General features: G+C 51.8%; 1 protein-coding gene across 1 annotated transcript in view; it reads right to left on the bottom strand.

Moving 5' to 3' along the window:
* The window catches only part of GREB1L (GREB1 like retinoic acid receptor coactivator), a 95,113-nt gene extending 78,084 nt beyond the window's left edge, over positions 1-17,029 (bottom strand). The window contains exons 1-4 of the mRNA XM_064170697.1: positions 16,937-17,029; positions 14,985-15,144; positions 14,598-14,795; positions 1,871-2,047 (exon numbers count right to left, since the gene is read on the bottom strand). Of these exons, the coding sequence (XP_064026767.1) occupies positions 1,871-2,047; positions 14,598-14,795; positions 14,985-15,141 (532 nt within the window). The 5' untranslated portion in view covers positions 15,142-15,144; positions 16,937-17,029. The remainder of the gene's footprint in view (positions 1-1,870; positions 2,048-14,597; positions 14,796-14,984; positions 15,145-16,936) is intronic.
* Positions 17,030-18,048: the final 1,019 nt, after the last annotated feature.

Genomic DNA, 18,048 nt, shown 5'->3' with positions numbered 1-18,048 from the left:
ATCTTCTGAAATGGGCCTGTCTTGTAATCCTTGCTGTTTGAACAAGGCCTCTGCTCTCTAACGCTGAACAATTAAACTGCTCTGGCTTACTTGCCACTCCACTCACCTCTGGATTGTTTTTGTCTCTTAGTGAAGAAATATTTTGTATTTCTGGAGCATCAGCTGTTATTTACAGCAGTGCTGGGCAAAGTAAAACCTAGAAATGCCTTATTTTGGGGGAGGGATCTGTTGTTGTTTGGGATGTTAGGTTTTTATTCCCATTTATGAGTCAGTTTAAGATCTGTCACCGAGCAATTCCTCATCCTCATCACTATCAATTCTTTTCCACAGTGCCAAGCACCTTGGAGAACACTGGTTCCTGTCAGCCAAATCAGTAGCTTTATGAAAAAGAGATTCATCTTCCATAAAAGCCTTATGAATTGGACCATGGTCTCCAGCCTTGCTGTGCCTCATTATCACCCTTGGCCATCATGCTGCTGAGGATGCCAAAAAGCAGACTTCCTCATCCTGTTTCTCATGAGCCTGCATCAGTCCTTCCCTTCTCCCCTGCAGCCCACAGGAACTGGTGCATCTCCAGAGCTGACAGAAACAGTCACCAGGGGCTCACAGGGCTACTGCCTTGGTGCTTAGCTCTTGGGTATCAGTCCCACGGGCCTGGGGGCACTGAGATAGGTAACACCAGCAGTGGCAGAGCAGATACAGTCACCAGGGTCATCAGCAGAGATGATAGATGGCTCCAAAGGAAGGCTTCCCACCAGAGAGAAGCAGTAGCACATCTACTCAGACTAAACACCATGTGTCTGTCTGTCAGATACTTCTTACAGGTCAATTCTTGACACTTCTGCTCAGCAGAGGAAGCTCCTCTGAGGATGGCAGGATACACCAAAGCACTGCAGGAGCCCACGTCCCCAGCTGCACCCAACAGGGGCACACCACCCAGCTCCTGCCTAACTCATGGGCTTCTGCCTTAGGCCCAAAGGTTCACAGCGTGCAGAAAGGCATTCAGTTGGTGCAAGGGAAAAACAAGATCCAAGCACACAGGTCCCAGGAGGAGATGTTCTCAGCAGTGACACAGCAGCCTTCTGGTCAGGAGCAGACTTTGAGCAGTGTAGTTAAATCAGGGTGTTTATGCTTTACTGCAGTTTCTTCCCTGTTAGATTTTTATGAAGATTCTCTAGGCAGCAAAATGACTGGTGGCAGAAATGAGAGAGGAAGTCCAAAACAAGCCAAAATACATCCAATCACTTTCACTAGCCTGTTAAAATGGGTACCAGTTGTGAGCCAGGCAGAAGACCTCAGTGCATGCACACCTGGCTTCCAGCACCAAGAAGCATTCTCATGGCACCATTTTAAAGCTTATAAATGTGACTGATTGTGCTCTCAATGTGTTGGAGTGTTTTTCCTCCCTACATACCAGATTTTGAGAGGCAAACAGCCCTCAGAGCTCCTGTTGAGACCAACGTTTCTGGTGCAGCCAAGGGCAGCTATTTTTCCTTAGTCTACAGAAAAATAGAGAGCTCACCTTCAACAGTTGCGTGAGCATATTTCTTCTTAAATGCAAAAGCTGTAAGCATCACTAGGGATAAGGAGCATGTGGGGAGTTCACCTTTAGAGTGCCAGGCCTCCAGTGGACCTCAGCCCACACAGAAACCACTGAGCTTCAGCTGTGCTTAATTGTGGGAGCAGGGACTTGTTTAAAATGGGCTTTTAAAGCAGCTTCCGCTACAGATTTAATGTAATCAACCCAAGCCTCTCCTCAGCCCATTCCTAACAGAAGGTCATCAGCTGAAGCGACCTGGGAGAGCTCTGAACTGGCCTTTTCCTCTGAACTGCTGTGGCATGACAAAGGGAACGCACAGAAACGTCTCACCTAGAAGTGCATTCTTCCCGTGATCATCCGGCAGGAACCGCTTGTCGACAGCGCAGACGAGGATGTGCTCGGGCAGGCTGGGAGATTTGGCTCCCACTAGCAGGAAGCCTGCTGGGATCTCAATCTGCTCCATGCACAGGGACACCAAACGCAGGTCCTTGCCTGCTTGACAAAAGCCTGAAACACAAAGCACGAGAGAAACCTTCAGAGGGCTTGGTTCAGTTCTCTTGCTTTCATCAGGTACGCAAGCCAAGAAGGCTTCACAGCCTGATGCTGGAACAAAGGGGTTTAACAGCTGCTTTTCAAGGGAGGTAGAGCAAATGGAGACAGCATCTCCTCAGGACCCACTAGCTGAGGGCTCCAGAGCGAAGAGATAAGCATTACCTCACAGAGAACTTTGGACAGAGAAGAGACACAAGAGACAAGACTGGCCCCTCAGAAACTCAAACTCAAAAACATTGGAAGCATAGGGAAGGTTTGTGAGCTTGTAACAGCAAACAGTTCTTCAAACACACCCAGGACAGGTTTTCTTTGCTGAGTTTTAGTCTACAGTCTTGCCAAGCAAAGAGGCTTTGTCTTTGTTGCTTGTACCTGGCTCGCAGTGGTACAGGACCACCACCGAGCCCTGCCCAGGAGCGCTAAAACGCAGCCGCCGAAGCTTGGGGCTGAGTGCTGCGGGAAACGTTTGCCACCGGAGCCTGCGCTTGCCTGCACACGTTAGGAATTCCAGCACGCAGGAGCTTGACTCCCTGTTCTCAGAGCTGTGCACCGTGCTTTCTGCAGGTCTCCAGCTGAGCCCCTTGCAGTCTCAGTGGACTGCTTGAATGAGTCCAAGTCTCCAGTTTGGCTTCCCCCCCTGCCCCCCATGACGTTGGTTCTTTGCAACAGGTGAGATAAAGCTAGTGGTAGAAGTGGGCAGAACTGAGCACTGGAGCAAGCTTCTGCTGCTCCATCTCCTGATGTGAGCATCTGGCAGGATGAGGCACACAAAATGGCACAGCAAGGCAGCCCAGAGCTGGCTGCATGCTGCTACAGAGCCCATGGGAGCCCAGGACTCAGAGGGAGCTTGGCAGCCATGCCCCAAGCAGCCATGGTGGGGATTTTGGAAGAGTGGTGTGGAACAGCCTGGAGCAATTGCAGGAGCTCAGGAGGTCCTGCTGGACCAATGTTCCACTCAAACTAAAGCCAACTTCAGAGTTAGATTATTTTCACCAAGCACGTGAACAACATCCCAAGACTCCTCTGCTAGCTTCAGCACTGCACTTGCAGGGAACACTTTTGGTACAACTTCCTCATGGCATTTTCCTTGAGAAATTTCTGCTTCCAAGCAAGGAAACAACAGGTGTGAGAGAAAGCAACAGCTGCAGGGCTTCCTGCACAGGAAAGGTACAGCCACACTGGGCTCTCTGCCTTCCCTTAGCAGAAGCCAAAGAAAGTACTACAGGGTTTATGAAGAACCTGACTCTTATTGTGGTGCTCCCCTCTGACTCTCGCTTCTTCAGCTGCAAGGTCAGTGCTGCAGACTGGCCTCACACATCTCCCAGCAGCAGCTGGTGAAATCCACTGTTTCAGGATCATAGAATCACAGAATGGTCTGGGTTGGAAGGGACCTCCAAAACCCCTCTGCAGTCAGCAGGGACATCCTCCACTGGAGCAGGTTGCTCCACCAAGCCTCACCGTGACTATCTCCAGGGGTGGGGCTTCAACCACATCTCTGGGCAACCAGTTCCAGTGTTTCAGCACCCTCATGGCAAAGATCTTCCTCCTAACATCCAATCCCAATCACCCTTCTCTAGTTTGAAGCCACTGCCCTCATCCTGTCCCTGCAGGCCTTTGCAAACAGTCCCTCTGCAGCCTTCTCATAGCCCCCTTCAGGCACTGGCAGGCTGCTCTAAGGTCTCCCTGGAGCCTTCTCCCCTCCAGGCTGAACACCCCCAGCTCCCTCAGCCTGTCCCCACAGCAGAGCTGCTCCAATCCCCTGGTCATTTTTGTGGGCTCCTCTGGACCCTCTCCATCAGGTCTATGTCCTTCTGTGTTGAGGGCTCCAGAGATGTACACAACACTGCAGATGAGGTCTGAGCAGAGCAGAGCAGAGGGCAGGATCTCTTCTCTCTTTTTAATGCTTCTTTTGATCCAGCCCAGGCTGCCATTGGCCTTCTGGGCTGCAAGTGCCCATTACTGGCTCATGTCCAGTTTCTCATCCACCAGAACTCTCCAGTCCTTTGCCTCAGAGCTACTTTCTTAACACCACCTCCTCTCTCAGCCTCTGGTGATAGTGAGGATTGTTCTGGCCCATGTGCAAAACCCTGTACTTGGTCTTGTTGAACCTCATAAGGTTCACCTGGGCCCACCTCTGCAGGCCACAGCCAGGACAGCCAGCTGTGCCAGCCAGTGGGGTGTTCCAAACCATACTGACCTCAGCTGTGCCAGCCAATGGGGTGTTCCAAACCATACTGACCTCAGCTGTGCCAGCCAATGGGGTGTCCATACCATACTGACCTCAGCTGTGCCAGCCAGTGGGGTGTTCCAAACCATACTGACCTCAGCTGTGCCAGCCAATGGGGTGTTCCGTACCATACTGACCCCATCTGAGCCAGCCAATGGGGTGTTCCATACCATACTGACCCCATCTGAGCCAGCCAATGGGGTGTTCCATACCATACTGACCCCAGCTGAGCCAGCCAATGGGGTGTTCCATACCATACTGACCCCATCTGAGCCAGCCAATGGGGTGTTCCATACCATACTGACCCCAGCTGAGCCAGCCAATGGGGTGTTCCATACCATACTGACCCCAGCTGAGCCAGCCAATGGGGTGTTCCATACCATACTGACCCCAGCTGAGCCAGCCAATGGGGTGTTCCATACCATACTGACCCCAGCTGAGCCAGTCAATGGGGTGTTCCATACCATGTTGACCTCACACTCAGCCAGCCCAGAGGGCCACTGGCAGGCTGGGCTGCATCCAAAGCAGTGTGTCCAGAGATGGAGAGGTGACTGCCTCTCTGCTCTGCTGACACCTCACCTGCAGGGCTGTGTCCAGTTCTGGTACCCTCAACACCAGAGAGACATAGACCTGGTGGAGGAGGTCCAGAGGAGGCCACCAAGATGATTACAGGCTGGAGCACCTCTCCTGTGAGGACAGGCTGAGAGCACTGGGGCTGCAGGGAGACCATAGAGATAGATTTCAGTATCTGAAGGGCAGCTACAGGCAGGCTGGGGAGAGACTCTTCAGAAGAGCCTGTGGGGATAGGATGAGGACAATGGTTTGGAACTGGAGCAGGGCAGCGTTAGGTTGGACATCAGGAGGGAGCTCTGCACAGTGAGGGTGGGGAAAGACTGGCACAGGCTGCCCAGGGCTGTGGTTGAAGCCTTATCCTTGGACACATTCAAGATCAGACTTGATGTGGCCCCAAGCAACCTGCTCCAGCTGGAGGTGTCCCTGCTGCCTGCAGGAGGGTTGGACAAGACACCCTTGGAGGGCCCTTCCCACCCCGATGCAATCTGCCGATCTGTGTTCCACACTGTTCTGAGCTCAGCCTGCTGCCGATGGAGAGGGCTGGCTCCCAGGCTCTGCTGCAGCAGTGGTTCGGGAGTGGGCACCCAGGGGACATTGTGTCTCACCGCCCCTGGAGCACTTCTTGCCTGCTGTTGCTGCTCCTGCTCTTTCTCCTCTCTTCACGATGTTCTTGTAAACTTCTTATCTCAGCCCAGGGGGGTTGCATTTTGCTCCCAATTCTCCTTCCCATCCCACTGTGGGGTGGGGGTGGGCAGTGAGAGAGTGGCTGCATGGGGCTCAGCTGCTGGCTGAGGTTAACCCACAGCCACACATGGCATGGATCTGTATGAATCAGTCTCTCCAAATAAAGAATATCATCCTGGATCCTGCCTTGGCAGGGAAGTTGGACTCGATCTCTGGAGGCCACTTCCAACCTCTGAAGTTCTGTGATCATCATCATCACAATCGTTATTGCTCAAAACAGACCTCATGCTACATTTGGCATGGCTGTGCTGTCTGCTAACCCCTCAGCTCTTTGTTCAGAATCACACAGTTGTTTGGGTTGGAAAAGCCCTCCAAGATCATCGAGTCCAACCAGCAACCCAGCCCCACCATGGCCACTAACACATGTTCCCAGGTGCCATGGCCACACCTTTCTGCAACACCTCCAGCCATGGGCACTCCACCACCTCCCTGGGCAGCCTCTGCCAATCCCTGACCACTCTTGCACCAAAGACATTTTTCCTCCTCTCCAACCTAACCCTCCCCTGGCACAAGTTCAGGACATTTCCTCTCCTTCTAGCATATGAGACTGGGGAGCAGAGCCCAACCCCCACCTGCCTGCAGCCTCCTTCCAGGGAGCTGCAGAGGGCAATGAGGTCACCCCTCAGCCTCCTCTGCTCCAGACTAAGCAGCCCCAGTTCCTCAGCGCCCCCCTCCCCAGCCCTCTTCTTGTTGTGGAGGGCCTGTAGGCCCAAAAATAGGCTTATTAATGCCTTGCCCTGTCTGGACATGTTTTTCTGCCCAAACCAGAGGTAAACACATAGAATGGACAAAAGGGGCACAACAGGCCTGGTGCCATAAAGTCTGGCCTGCCCAGGACCCCTGTTTGTGTAAGCCCATGTGCCCAGCTCATGCTTGCCAGGTCCTAGGACTGTGTGGTTACCACATTTGGAAAGTCCAGGCCTGTGGCTTTTGCCTAGTATGGTATTGTTTGGCTGACTGCCAAAACCTGATTGGTCATTGTGGTGCCCAAAGGGCCATTAATCTCAGCCTACATTTGATAAACAGAGGTATCCAGGTCAACAGCGTGCTCAGGACTGCCCCAATTGCTCAGGCTCGCTCATTTGTTAGGCTTAGACTCGCCAGCACTGCTGCCTGCTTATGCCTGCCTGCTTATGCCTGCCTGCTTATGCCTGCCTGCCTGCTTGCTGTGCTGGTATGACGGAGATAGGACCTACCACAGCCTCCCAGCCAGCTCTGCACACCTGCACGCCACTGCACTGAGTTATCAGGACCAGATCCTGCATTGCCTGCCTCTACCTACAGAGCTTAGACCCCCATGCAGCCGTGCACCCCATTGCACCCTGCTGCCTTATCACCGCCTGGTGCGCGCCGCTGCCGCTGATTAACCAGGAGCAGACCTCACTTGTCTGCACATGATCAGCCTGCTGGCCAGCATGAGACCCTGCTCAGACTGCACAGCATCGTACTCCTTCTGCACCTGAGGTCCTGCCAACTGTCCCTGGACAGAGCATCCAGAAGAAGCCAGGAGACAAGGGCAGAGACTGCATCCTTTGCCAGGAGAATAAGGTCAGAGACTGTCATTTCCCCAGAAGCCAGGAAGATTCTCCTCTCCCCTGAAGCCGGGAGGATTCCAGCCTCTAAGTCCACGGGCAAAGACTCCCCTGAAGTTTGGACACCAGTAATAGGCTGACAGGGTGATAATTGATAATTAATAAGAATTTGTAAGTCAATGCTTTAATGCCTCTGTAATTTCTATTGCCTCCTGCCATAGAGCAGAAAGAGCTTTCAGCCCACCCTGCTGGGCAAACAGTATATAGACCCCAAGCGGCATTAAGCCGCGGGGAAACTCCTCTCTCTGATTACAGTTTGAACTATTTGCTGGTTATTAATAAGTTATGGTTGGATATTAATCCTAGAATGTCTTCATGACTGTGTAGATCCTTTTAATATTAAATTCAGTGGTTGGGGGTGCAGAGTGCAGAATATTTGAGTTGGTAAATATCTTTTTTAATAGGCTATCATCCTGCACCAGTTAATTTCTCCCCTCTGCCACAATCGGCGTAGGCGGCAGAATACTCTCTGCGACACTGCTCACACACATCACAGCTAAATACTGGTCACACAGTCCATGGCTATTACAGAAGTTGTAAGGAAAGCCCTGAGCCCACTGGAGGAAGAGCCTGACTAAGCCTCTGAGAAGCCAATGTGATCAGAGCTACTCGAGGCCACCTCCACCATTACTGATAGCTGCTGTGCTGCAGCCGTCATTAAAACCGTCAGCAGAAGCACTGGCAGTGAGAGTTTGCTGCTTTGATCTCGGCACTGCAGCAGGCAGAGCATGCACAAAGTAGGATGCACAGACTGAGCCAGCAGGAGATGCCCAGCAAGCAGAAGCCTGCCCAGAACAGGGTCTGATACAGGCTCAGTCTTGAGCCCACCCCCCGCATCTGCTGAATCACTTCTTGTGTGAAGAGCTTTCTCAGTTCGGCAGGCAGCTCGGCTCCTTCCAGCGTAAAGCTGCCCTGGCTGGGCTCCTCACCTGGGCTTTCTTCAGCCACGGAGCCACAGGAAGTGCTGCAAGATTTCACTCACAGATGATCAGTGGAGTGCAGCAGCAACTCACCAATCACAAGTTACAGAGTTGTTAGGGGGAAGCATCAAAGCTGCATGTTTAAAGCAAAACTCGTTCTCTTCTGATCTTAATGTGCCAAGTGATCTCTTGATCCCAGTGAGGCAGAAAGCCAATTATTATCTCGATGTGCCAATGTAATTCAGAAAGAAGCAGTTCCAGGCAAGGAAGAAAACTGCCTCACACTCAGAGCAGCGTTTGCTTGTTCGAATGTTTGGGTGTTGTGTCCAGAATTCCTCAAACGGCCCTCAGTTATTTAGGCACTCAGAGAGATCTCAGTAGCTGACATGTTCAGCAAATACCACTCTGCATCCAGACTCACAAATTGCCCACTGCTGACAATGTGGGCAAACAGGCAAGCTGCAGATAAGGATCATGAAAGAGCAAGTGCAGAAGACTGCAAGACAGCAGGAAGCTGTACTTTTGCACAACCGCTCTTCAGCCTTGTCTCCATCTCCAGATGTTCAGAAAATGCCCAGAAGCACAAAGGGCAACCGATAGGAGGCTCTGGAATGAATTGTTAGGTAGCCCTGAGACACCAAAGGAGGCAGGATTTGGGTTGTCAGCACTGTTCAGAGCCATGTTTCAATACAAAGAGCCCAGGAGAGGGCTGGGTTCTGCAGCGCAAACCTAGAGCCTCTCGGGATGCGGAGGGTGTTGCTGTCCCAGCCAGGTGAAGCAACGCTCCTGCAATCCACAAAGGCTTGGCTAGGAGCAAAACAACTTCAGCTACTCTCTGAGCAGCTGCACATCCCCATTCTGCAGGCATCCCCAGGGGAGAAGGTGCAGGAAAGCCCTAAGAATTCCTTTACCACCTTCCCAAGTTTCTAAGCATTTCTCAGCGGTTTCAGCAGTGCTTACTGACACAATCAGCTGTACCTCCAGCTGCTCTCGCAGGCACAGCAGCTGTCTTAGCTGGCAGACTCAACAGATTTGATCCTTCCCACCAGTCAGGATCTGCAGGACCACACTGCAGAAATTCTGACTCCTGTCTCATCTGCAAACAGTACCCAGGGTTTACCCCCCTGGATCATCTCCTGCTCTGCCCAGAGCGCTCTCAGATCCCTTTCCTGTTCCACTGCTCCTTGCACAATCTGTTCTGGCATCCTCCTCTGCCGTGGCTGGCGACATCTCTGGATCAGAGGTGGAGCTGTGCAGACTGGCTGGCCAGCACATGCCTCCCTAATTACTTCTCTGCCGCAGGGGACATTAACCTGGGGACACCGATGTCATCCAACCAGCTCCTGAACTTCATCAACCTTGCTTAAATTCAGTACCTTTAGGATCTCTGCCTTTGACAGAAGTGGCAGAAAGCAGCTCCCAGCTTCCTGATAGACGAGCTCACAGGCAGCTGCCAACACCTCATGTTCTGGGGCAGCGACAAAGGAGTTGACGCTGAAAGGTTTCCACCAGTTCCCCTTCTGCAGAGGGGAAAGGGACCCCAACGGGCGAGCAGCAAGAGGGGACAGCACAGGCAGACCCTCCGAGCCTCCAGGGACTCGCCTTCTTCCGTCAGCAGCTGCAACAAAAGGGCCAGGGAGGGCTGCAGGGCTTGGCCAGTTACTGCTGGGGCTCACAGTCACCAGGAGATTCGGGGAGAATCTCCTTCTGTGCGGGAGAGGTTTTGTGTTTGCCTTCAACGACACGCAGATGGCACACTCAGGAGCCCTGCATTGCCCTTCTTCCCCTTGGCTTTTGGGGCTGCCACTCTCTCCTATTGGTTTAAGTTCCTGCAGCTTTTTAAAACTGAATGAGAAAATTCCAGCCAAGAAACCCTAATTTGGAAGCAAGTAACTGACTGCAGGTGGAGGAAGGAGTCTCTGACTGACTTCTCTGTCACACTGCCTTTTGGGGCTGAGCAAGCCACACACAGACTCCAACCTTACTTTCTTTCCTGTTTGCATGGGTTTGCGCTGATGCTTATCTGCTGCAGATAACCATCTCCACATGACAAGCCAGGAAGCCTGTACAAGAGCTTGTGCTGCCCACCTACAAGATTTAGCACATGCCAAATCCATTGACACTTCCCAGCTACTCACAGAATCATAGAACGTTAGGGGTTGAGAGGGACGTCCAGAGATCATTCAGTCCAACCCCTCTGCCAGAGCAGGATCACCCTGGGCAGGCCACACAGGAACACATCTAGGTGAGTTCTGAATGTCTCCAGAGGAGACTCCACAGCCTCTCTGGGCAGCCTGCTCCGCGGCTCCAGCACCCTCGCGGTGACAGTTTCCCCTCCTGTTCCCGTGGCACCTCCTCTGCTCCAAGCTAACTTGTACCTCCATTCCTGCGTCAAGCAGCACTAACACATATGACTTGAGGAGGAAGAATGGCACTTGAGTGTCACATCTACCTTGTATCTCTTATGGACATCGAAGTATGAAGAGGAGAAAACCCAGGAGCCATTACACCAAAGCAGCTTCTCTTCATGAAACTGTTTATCAAGTGCAAATCTAAAAAGTAGAAGCACACAGCTGAACTGTGCCATGAAAAAAACTGCCCTCTTCCCGCGGGATCTTGGCTGTGATTTAAAATGAAGAACAGCCATTTATATTCTCATTAGAAATTTACAACTACCGACAACAGTCCCAAAACATAATACTGAAGAGCTTTTGCAGGCATTGTCTGCCTTTCTTTGAAACAAAACTCATTAGGTTTCCCTTCCAAGAACACTTGCGTTCTGCAACATCACTTCATGTAAATTAAGCCAGTCCCATCTTCCTGAGAAGCGAAATGTAGTCTCAAAAATGTCTACACCTACAGACACTGGAATCTGCTGAAAAATGAACCTTGGCTACGTTTCCCCTCTCCCCAGCAGCCGCAAGAGCTGGTTGCAGTGTGGGGCACCTGCCCTTTGTTGCACTGCAGTAAATGGGGCATTTGCATACGGAATCAGTTTCCAAGAGTTGCATATAAATTGCTGGCCACTGTCACTTGCTATTGTAACTTCACAGTAACTGATCAGGTGTTAAGTACCTGCTTACCTAATTGCTTCTCAAACTGCCTTGGCCTTTCTTTAAGCGTCAGGTAAATTGAGGGTTTACTAACAAAAGAAAGGTGCCACTATTGTATTTCCCACAGCTTGCATAAAATGCTACTCCACAAATTAGCACCAGCCTCTTTCAAAGCTAGGGCAGACAGGAGCCTCGGGACAGCTTCCTGGGTCATTCTGTCACACAGCTGAGGTCCCCGTGTGAAAAGTTTCCCTTGAGACTTTACTTTCATGGAAGGAGCAAGACAGTTATAAAAATTTGTGCTGAGCAGGAAGGAAAAAAAAGCCACTGAAAATAAGCGAATCCCTTTTGCAACTGCCAGTGAGGATCGGCAGCAAACGCAGCTGCTCTTTGCGAGGGACTAACAGGAGAGTTAAAGGATCTAATGAGGGAAGAAGCATCCAACACATTCACTCGTGAGACACTTCGGGGTTTGAACCAATGAATAAAGGCACTAGGATTTGCTTTCAGGAGCAGTGTGACTGACAGCTCAGCCCTCTGAATAAAGGCACAAGTCACCATAGTCTGGTTATGGCATACACCCTGAATTCAGGTATCGGGGGGTCTCACCTCATCTGCTCCCAGAGGGGGCACAGGGAGGGAGCTAGGCAGAGATGCGGACCGCAGGCCCCAGCAGCACTGCTCTGCTCGTGGCTCCGCCTGGTTCGAGCCCCCAGGCACTGGCCGTGGCTTCACTCGGTCTGCCGGTACTCTTTAAGGTTCTCCTACTGCCGTTATCTTGTGATTAAATAACTAAGGGATGCAGACAACGGCAGCAATCCTTCCTTACATCGCTGAGAGGGCATATTCAGGAGATGAAAGAGGACATGGGATAGTCTGCAGCGCGACTCTGGGAACCGAGTGTTGTGCACACTTACACAGAGCTGTCCCAGGAGATCAGCAGCAGCACTCGACTATGTATTTGCCTTGCCTGCTCGGGACACGAAGCCACTGCTCTCTCAGGGCAGCTCCTTGACACTGCACAGCAGAGCGCACAGGCTGCACGTTCAGAGTGGGGAGCTTGACAAACATCCTAACGTTCTGCAGCTCAAACACCTTCTTCTAGTGTGCTCTGATCAGAAAAGACTTCCAGACAAACCCAGGCCACACAGCTGCCCCTAGAAGGTCACCTTTTCCCGGGACACAGTAAAAAGCATAATGTTCTATCTATACATGTTACAGCTAGTGTGGAGCTACAGCATAATGCCCTGGCGAGCTGCAATGCACAGCCACAGCAGAGGTCTGGTAGCACGAGAGCTGCGCACCTCCTGGCAGGGCTACACTGGGCAGGTTTCATCCTTAACACACAATGCTGAGCAGAGGCAGCAGAGAAACTGGTGAACACAGCAGTTTGCACGTGGATGGAAGACACAGGCTGGAAGCTGACAATTAACAGTTCTGCCTGGATGTGGATGTGCAGGCAGGGGTCAGCAGACCGCAGGAGACCGAGAAAGCTCCACTGATGTCATGTACAAAGTTCTTTCACAATCACACACATGGTGGCCTTGGGGCCAGGCAGTGTCCAGTCTTGCTGCTGCAGGGCCGGTCCAGAACTGTCACCAGTAAAGAACCCACACTTTTGACGCTCATAACTATTCACACTTCTGCAGGCCCCTGTGGCTGTGACCAACTTCTCTCCCTACTTAGTGTTTTGTCCTTGATATATTTAGAAGGCATGACCAGACATCATCTCAGCTTTTGTCCTAGTAGGCAAAGAGCTTCATTAGCTACAACTCCTTTCTCTTTCCAGACTGTTGGTTCTCCTCCACATCCTGCCCAGCTTATTTTGTATCTCACTTTACAACAGAAATGATCAGAACTGCTCCTGCTCTCCACAGGACACTCTGTAGTCTTCATTCACACTTATGCTCAACTGAGAATCCCTTCCCAGAAATCCATCATTTCCTACTTTCTCCTGCCTCCAAAGCACAGCAAACACACTGCTCTGTCAAAACCAAGTTCTCCCAACAACATTCCCCAGCTTCCCAGCCATTCTGGTTTGGTGTTATAGGGAAAACGCTCACATGAGCTGCACTTGGAAGGGGAAAATGCAAGAATGTCAACTTGATCTCCTGACTATCCCTCCAAAACGCCCAAGAATTAGCAGTGGTTAGAGCTTACCTCCATCACTGAGTGCAGCCAGGCACTGCAGCACAAAGCCCAGCTGGAGAGTTCTGCACAAGGGAGCCCAGAACTCAGGAAGGTATCTAATTAAATGTCAAGAAGGGATCCTGAGGCAGGGGGGAGGGGTCGTTTGTTTTCAGGTGTGTGAGGGGGCAGGGAGGTGTTTCTAAGAGAAGAGCATCTAATAAAGGTGATCAGATCTTCCTTCTTGCCCTGGGTTCAGCTAGGAGAGGGTTAATGCTCTCACAAGCAGCCAGGAGGGGCCCCAGTACAGCCAGCTGGACCAGCCGGTGGGGCAGTCAGTGCCACACTCACCTGATGCTCACTCCATGGCGGGGCTGGCCTGTGCAGGCCCTGCAGGCTTGCTGCTCCTGTTTGAAGGTGACTCACTTGCCACATTCCTTCAGCAGCACCCCTGGCATTCTTGGGGTTTCTTTGTTCTTTGCATTTTTCATTAAACTCCATAACCCAATCCATAGGGAGCTGCATTTTGCTCCCAATTTCCCTCCCATCCCACCATCGGGTGGGGGGCAGCAAGCAAGCAGCAGCATGGGGCTCAGCTGCCAGCTGGGTCTAAACTGTGGCACTTGTTCAAGGAAGGTAAATCTTCAGAACACAACAGTTAAGGGATAAGATTAACTCATTACTTGCTTCAAATAGATGCATAATGATCTACTTTTTATGCAACACATTTAGGGCCCAACACAACTAGTACTGACAACACCTCTGCTCACCTTGAACCACCAGGACAGCTCAGGATGAGCAAGCAATGGTCTGCAAGCAGGTGTGGAAGACAAACCAGACAAGTTTCCACTACCTTATCTCCTATGCCAGCAGAAGGAACACCAAAGTCTCTTCTGCATTTTCTCTCTCTCCAGACTGTTCCTTCTGCCTTTGCAAGCAACTAAATCCAGATTTGCCAGTGCTCCTGAGAGTGAGTTACAAACAGAGGGAGAACCAGTTCCATAACCTCTCTGGGGACAGTAAACCACTGATAACCACAGAAAATAAGGCTTTCAGAAACTGACCAGGTGCCAAAGCCAGCCTTAGGCACTGCTTTCAAACAGTGCATTTTGTGTCCTGAAACAAGTCCTCATAATCTGCACTTTCTCAGATTTAGGGCTTCAACTAGAAACTATTCCCAGACTTCCAAGCTGAAGAGCTTCTAACTGGATAGAGTCTGCATTACACTGGGAATTACTTGCAAAGATCAGACAGAAAAAAAAGGACACCAACCATCAGTAGTGCAAGACCCTTCTGGGGCAGGTTTTTGTGAGTATGGGATTGGTGGACTACTTGAATCCGACATATCTTCATCCTCCTCCTCCTCTTCCATTTCGTTAGCAGCCTGGCTGGCAGAGAAGTCCAGGCTCCCATTCTGGGCGTAGCGGTGCACCAGCTCTTTGTCCAGCTCTTCTACCTTTGGCTTCACATCTGAGAGGAACACAAAGGCAGATAAACTTCTCAGCAGCACTTGCATCTCTCTCCTTGTCAAGCAGCCAGCATGCCTGCCTCCTCCTTAGGGAGGCCAAAGGCCCAGTCTGTGCTGCTGTGCAGCTCTGGGGCTTAAAGACACACAGGGCACCCTTTCCCGGCTGTGCTGCGCCATGCTCTGGCGGTTACCTTCCGGCAAGAAGGGAGGCTGCTCGGGATCCAGGTACAGCTGGGAGAAGATGGGCCGCGGGACCACGCTGCTGCACCTCAGCGAAGCCTCGATGGAGTTGTGGAGAGCTTCTTCAAAGCGGGCAGACTTGAGCTGCCCTGCATAGGAATTCCCCATGACCTGAAAGCACAAAGAGAACAGCTGCTGAGGGGGTGGGGAAGGGCATCCGCAGGCCATGCGCAAACCGGGGGCAAGGTCTCGTTAGCGTCCCCGGCGAGCAAGAAGGCTGTGACAAGTGACACCTCTGCCCAGCACTGCGTGTTCCCCTTGCCCCCTCAGCCTGGATCCTCTTCTTTAATAGCAGCTTCTAGCACATAGCCAGCACTGCTCTGGCTCTTCTGCACTTGTGGCCTGCCAACAGCCTCCAGAACCTGCCTGGTGCAGGCTTTGATGAAGGGCAGAGCAAATCCTTACTATTATATTTTTTTAGGTTTCCACAGGGGTGTGTAACACAGAGAGTTAAAGCAGAGCTTCCACAGGGGTGTGCAACACAGAGAGTTAAAGCAGAGCTTCCACAGGGGTGTGCAACACAGAGAGTTAGAGCAGAGCTTCCACAGGGGTGTGCAACACAGAGAGTTAAAGCAGAGCTTCCACAGGGGTGTGCAGCACAGAGAGTTAAAGCAGAGCTTCCACAGGGGTGTGCAACACAGAGAGTTAAAGCAGAGCTTCCACAGGGGTGTGCAACACAGAGAGTTAAAGCAGAGCTTCCACAGGGGTGTGCAGCACAGAGAGTTAAAGCAGAGCTTCCACAGGGGTGTGCAACACAGACAGTTAAAGCAGAGCTTCCACAGGGGTGTGCAACACAGAGAGTTAAAGCAGAGCTTCCACAGGGGTATGCAGCACAGAGAGTTAAAGCAGAGCTTCCACAGGGGTGTGCAGCACAGAGAGTTAAAGCAGAGCTTCCACAGGGGTGTGCAACACAGAGAGTTAGAGCAGAGCTTCCACAGGGGTGTGCAACACAGAGAGTTAAAGCAGAGCTTCCACAGGGGTGTGCAACAGAGAGTTAAAGCAGAGCTTCCACAGGGGTGTGCAACACAGAGAGTTAGAGCAGAGCTTCCACAGGGGTGTGCAACACAGAGAGTTAAAGCAGAGCTTCCACAGGGGTGTGCAACACAGAGAGTTAAAGCAGAGCTTCCACAGGGGTGTGCAACACAGAGAGTTAAAGCAGAGCTTCCACAGGGGTGTGCAACACAGAGAGTTAAAGCAGAGCTTCCACAGGGGTGTGCAACACAGAGAGTTAGAGCAGAGCTTCCACAGGGGTGTGCAACACAGACAGTTAAAGCAGAGCTTCCACAGGGGTGTGCAACACAGACAGTTAAAGCAGAGCTTCCACAGGGGTGTGCAACACAGAGAGTTAAAGCAGAGCTTCCACAGGGGTGTGCAGCACAGAGAGTTAGAGCAGAGCTTCCACAGGGGTGTGCAACACAGAGAGTTAAAGCAGAGCTTCCACAGGGGTGTGCAACACAGAGAGTTAGAGCAGAGCTTCCACAGGGGTGTGCAACACAGACAGTTAAAGCAGAGCTTCCACAGGGGTGTGCAGCACAGAGAGTTAAAGCAGAGCTTCCACAGGGGTGTGCAACACAGAGAGTTAAAGCAGAGCTTCCACAGGGGTGTGCAGCACAGAGAGTTAGAGCAGAGCTTCCACAGGGGTGTGCAACACAGACAGTTAAAGCAGAGCTTCCACAGGGGTGTGCAACACAGAGAGTTAGAGCAGAGCTTCCACAGGGGTGTGCAGCACAGACAGTTAAAGCAGAGCTTCCACAGGGGTGTGCAACACAGAGTGTCACCACCTCCCTGGGCAGCCTGTGCCTGTGTCTGACCACTCCTGCTGTGAAAAATGTTTCCTCGTGTCCAGTCTGAAACTGCCCTGGTGCAGCTTGAGGCCATTACCCTCTGCTACACTGCTAATTACCTGTGAGAAGAGACAAGCACCAACCTCCCCACAATGTCTCCTCAGGGAGCCTCAGAGAGTGAGGAGGTCTCCCCATAGCTTCCTCTGTTTCAGACTAACCACTCCCAGCTCCTTCAGTTGCTCTCCACCAGGTGCATTTGTGCCTGTGTCAGCGGTGAGCTGATGAACGTGAAGCACTTTAGCACAAGTAGCCTGCAGGCCACCCCAGCCACAGCACTTGGGTACAGGCTCTCAGATGCAAAGGCTCAGTAACAGGCCCTGTAAGGTTTTGCAAAGAGCTAAGGGAGACTCCCTGGAACAGGACATTTTCCCACTCTGCTGGCCCATCAGAACACATGGCAGGGCTCCAAAGCATCAGCAACCTGACCATTTCCAGCATCCTGAACACAAGACTGCCTTTTCAGAGAAACTGATTGCAAAAGAGAACCTTTCCCCAATCAGATCAATAGGAAAGCTACAAACCTTTGTAACATTATCTTTGTACTTCCCCTTGCTAGATGTCACCTAGCCCCAGGAGGAGACCCTGGCCAAGAAGATAACTTGACATTTAGAAAACCTGCAATTCCACTTCTGCTTTACCACTGCTTGCTCAAGGTCCTCAAGGCCACCTGTGAAAGTACAGCAGTGGTGACAACCACTTGGACCAGCACTTCAGCTCATCTGGAGTAAACAAATCACAGAATCACAGAATGGTTTGGGCTGGAAGGGACCTCCAAAGCTCATCCAGTCCAACCCCCTGCACTCAGCAGGGACATCCTCCACTAGAGCAGGCTGCCCAGAGCCCTGTCCAGCCTCACCTTGAATATCTCCAGGATGGGACCTCAACCACCTCCCTGGGCAACCTGTTCCAGTGCTCCAGCACCCTCATGGCAAAGAATTTCCCCCTAAAGTCCAATCTAAATCTCCTCTTCTCTAGTTTGAATCCTGTTCCTGCAGGCCTTTGCAAACAGTCAATCTGCAGCCTTCTTGTAGCCCCCTTCAGGCACTGGCAGGCTGCTCTAAGGTCTCCCTGGAGCCTTCTCTTCTCCAGGCTGAACACTCCCAGCTCCCTCAGCCTGTCCCCACAGCAGAGCTGCTCCAATCCCCTGATCGTTTTTGTGGCCTCCTCTGTA

Source organism: Pogoniulus pusillus, chromosome 34, assembly GCF_015220805.1.
Source record: "Pogoniulus pusillus isolate bPogPus1 chromosome 34, bPogPus1.pri, whole genome shotgun sequence".
In the NCBI taxonomy this organism is placed as follows: domain Eukaryota; kingdom Metazoa; phylum Chordata; class Aves; order Piciformes; family Lybiidae; genus Pogoniulus; species Pogoniulus pusillus.
This window is presented reverse-complemented; position numbering and strand designations above follow the sequence as displayed.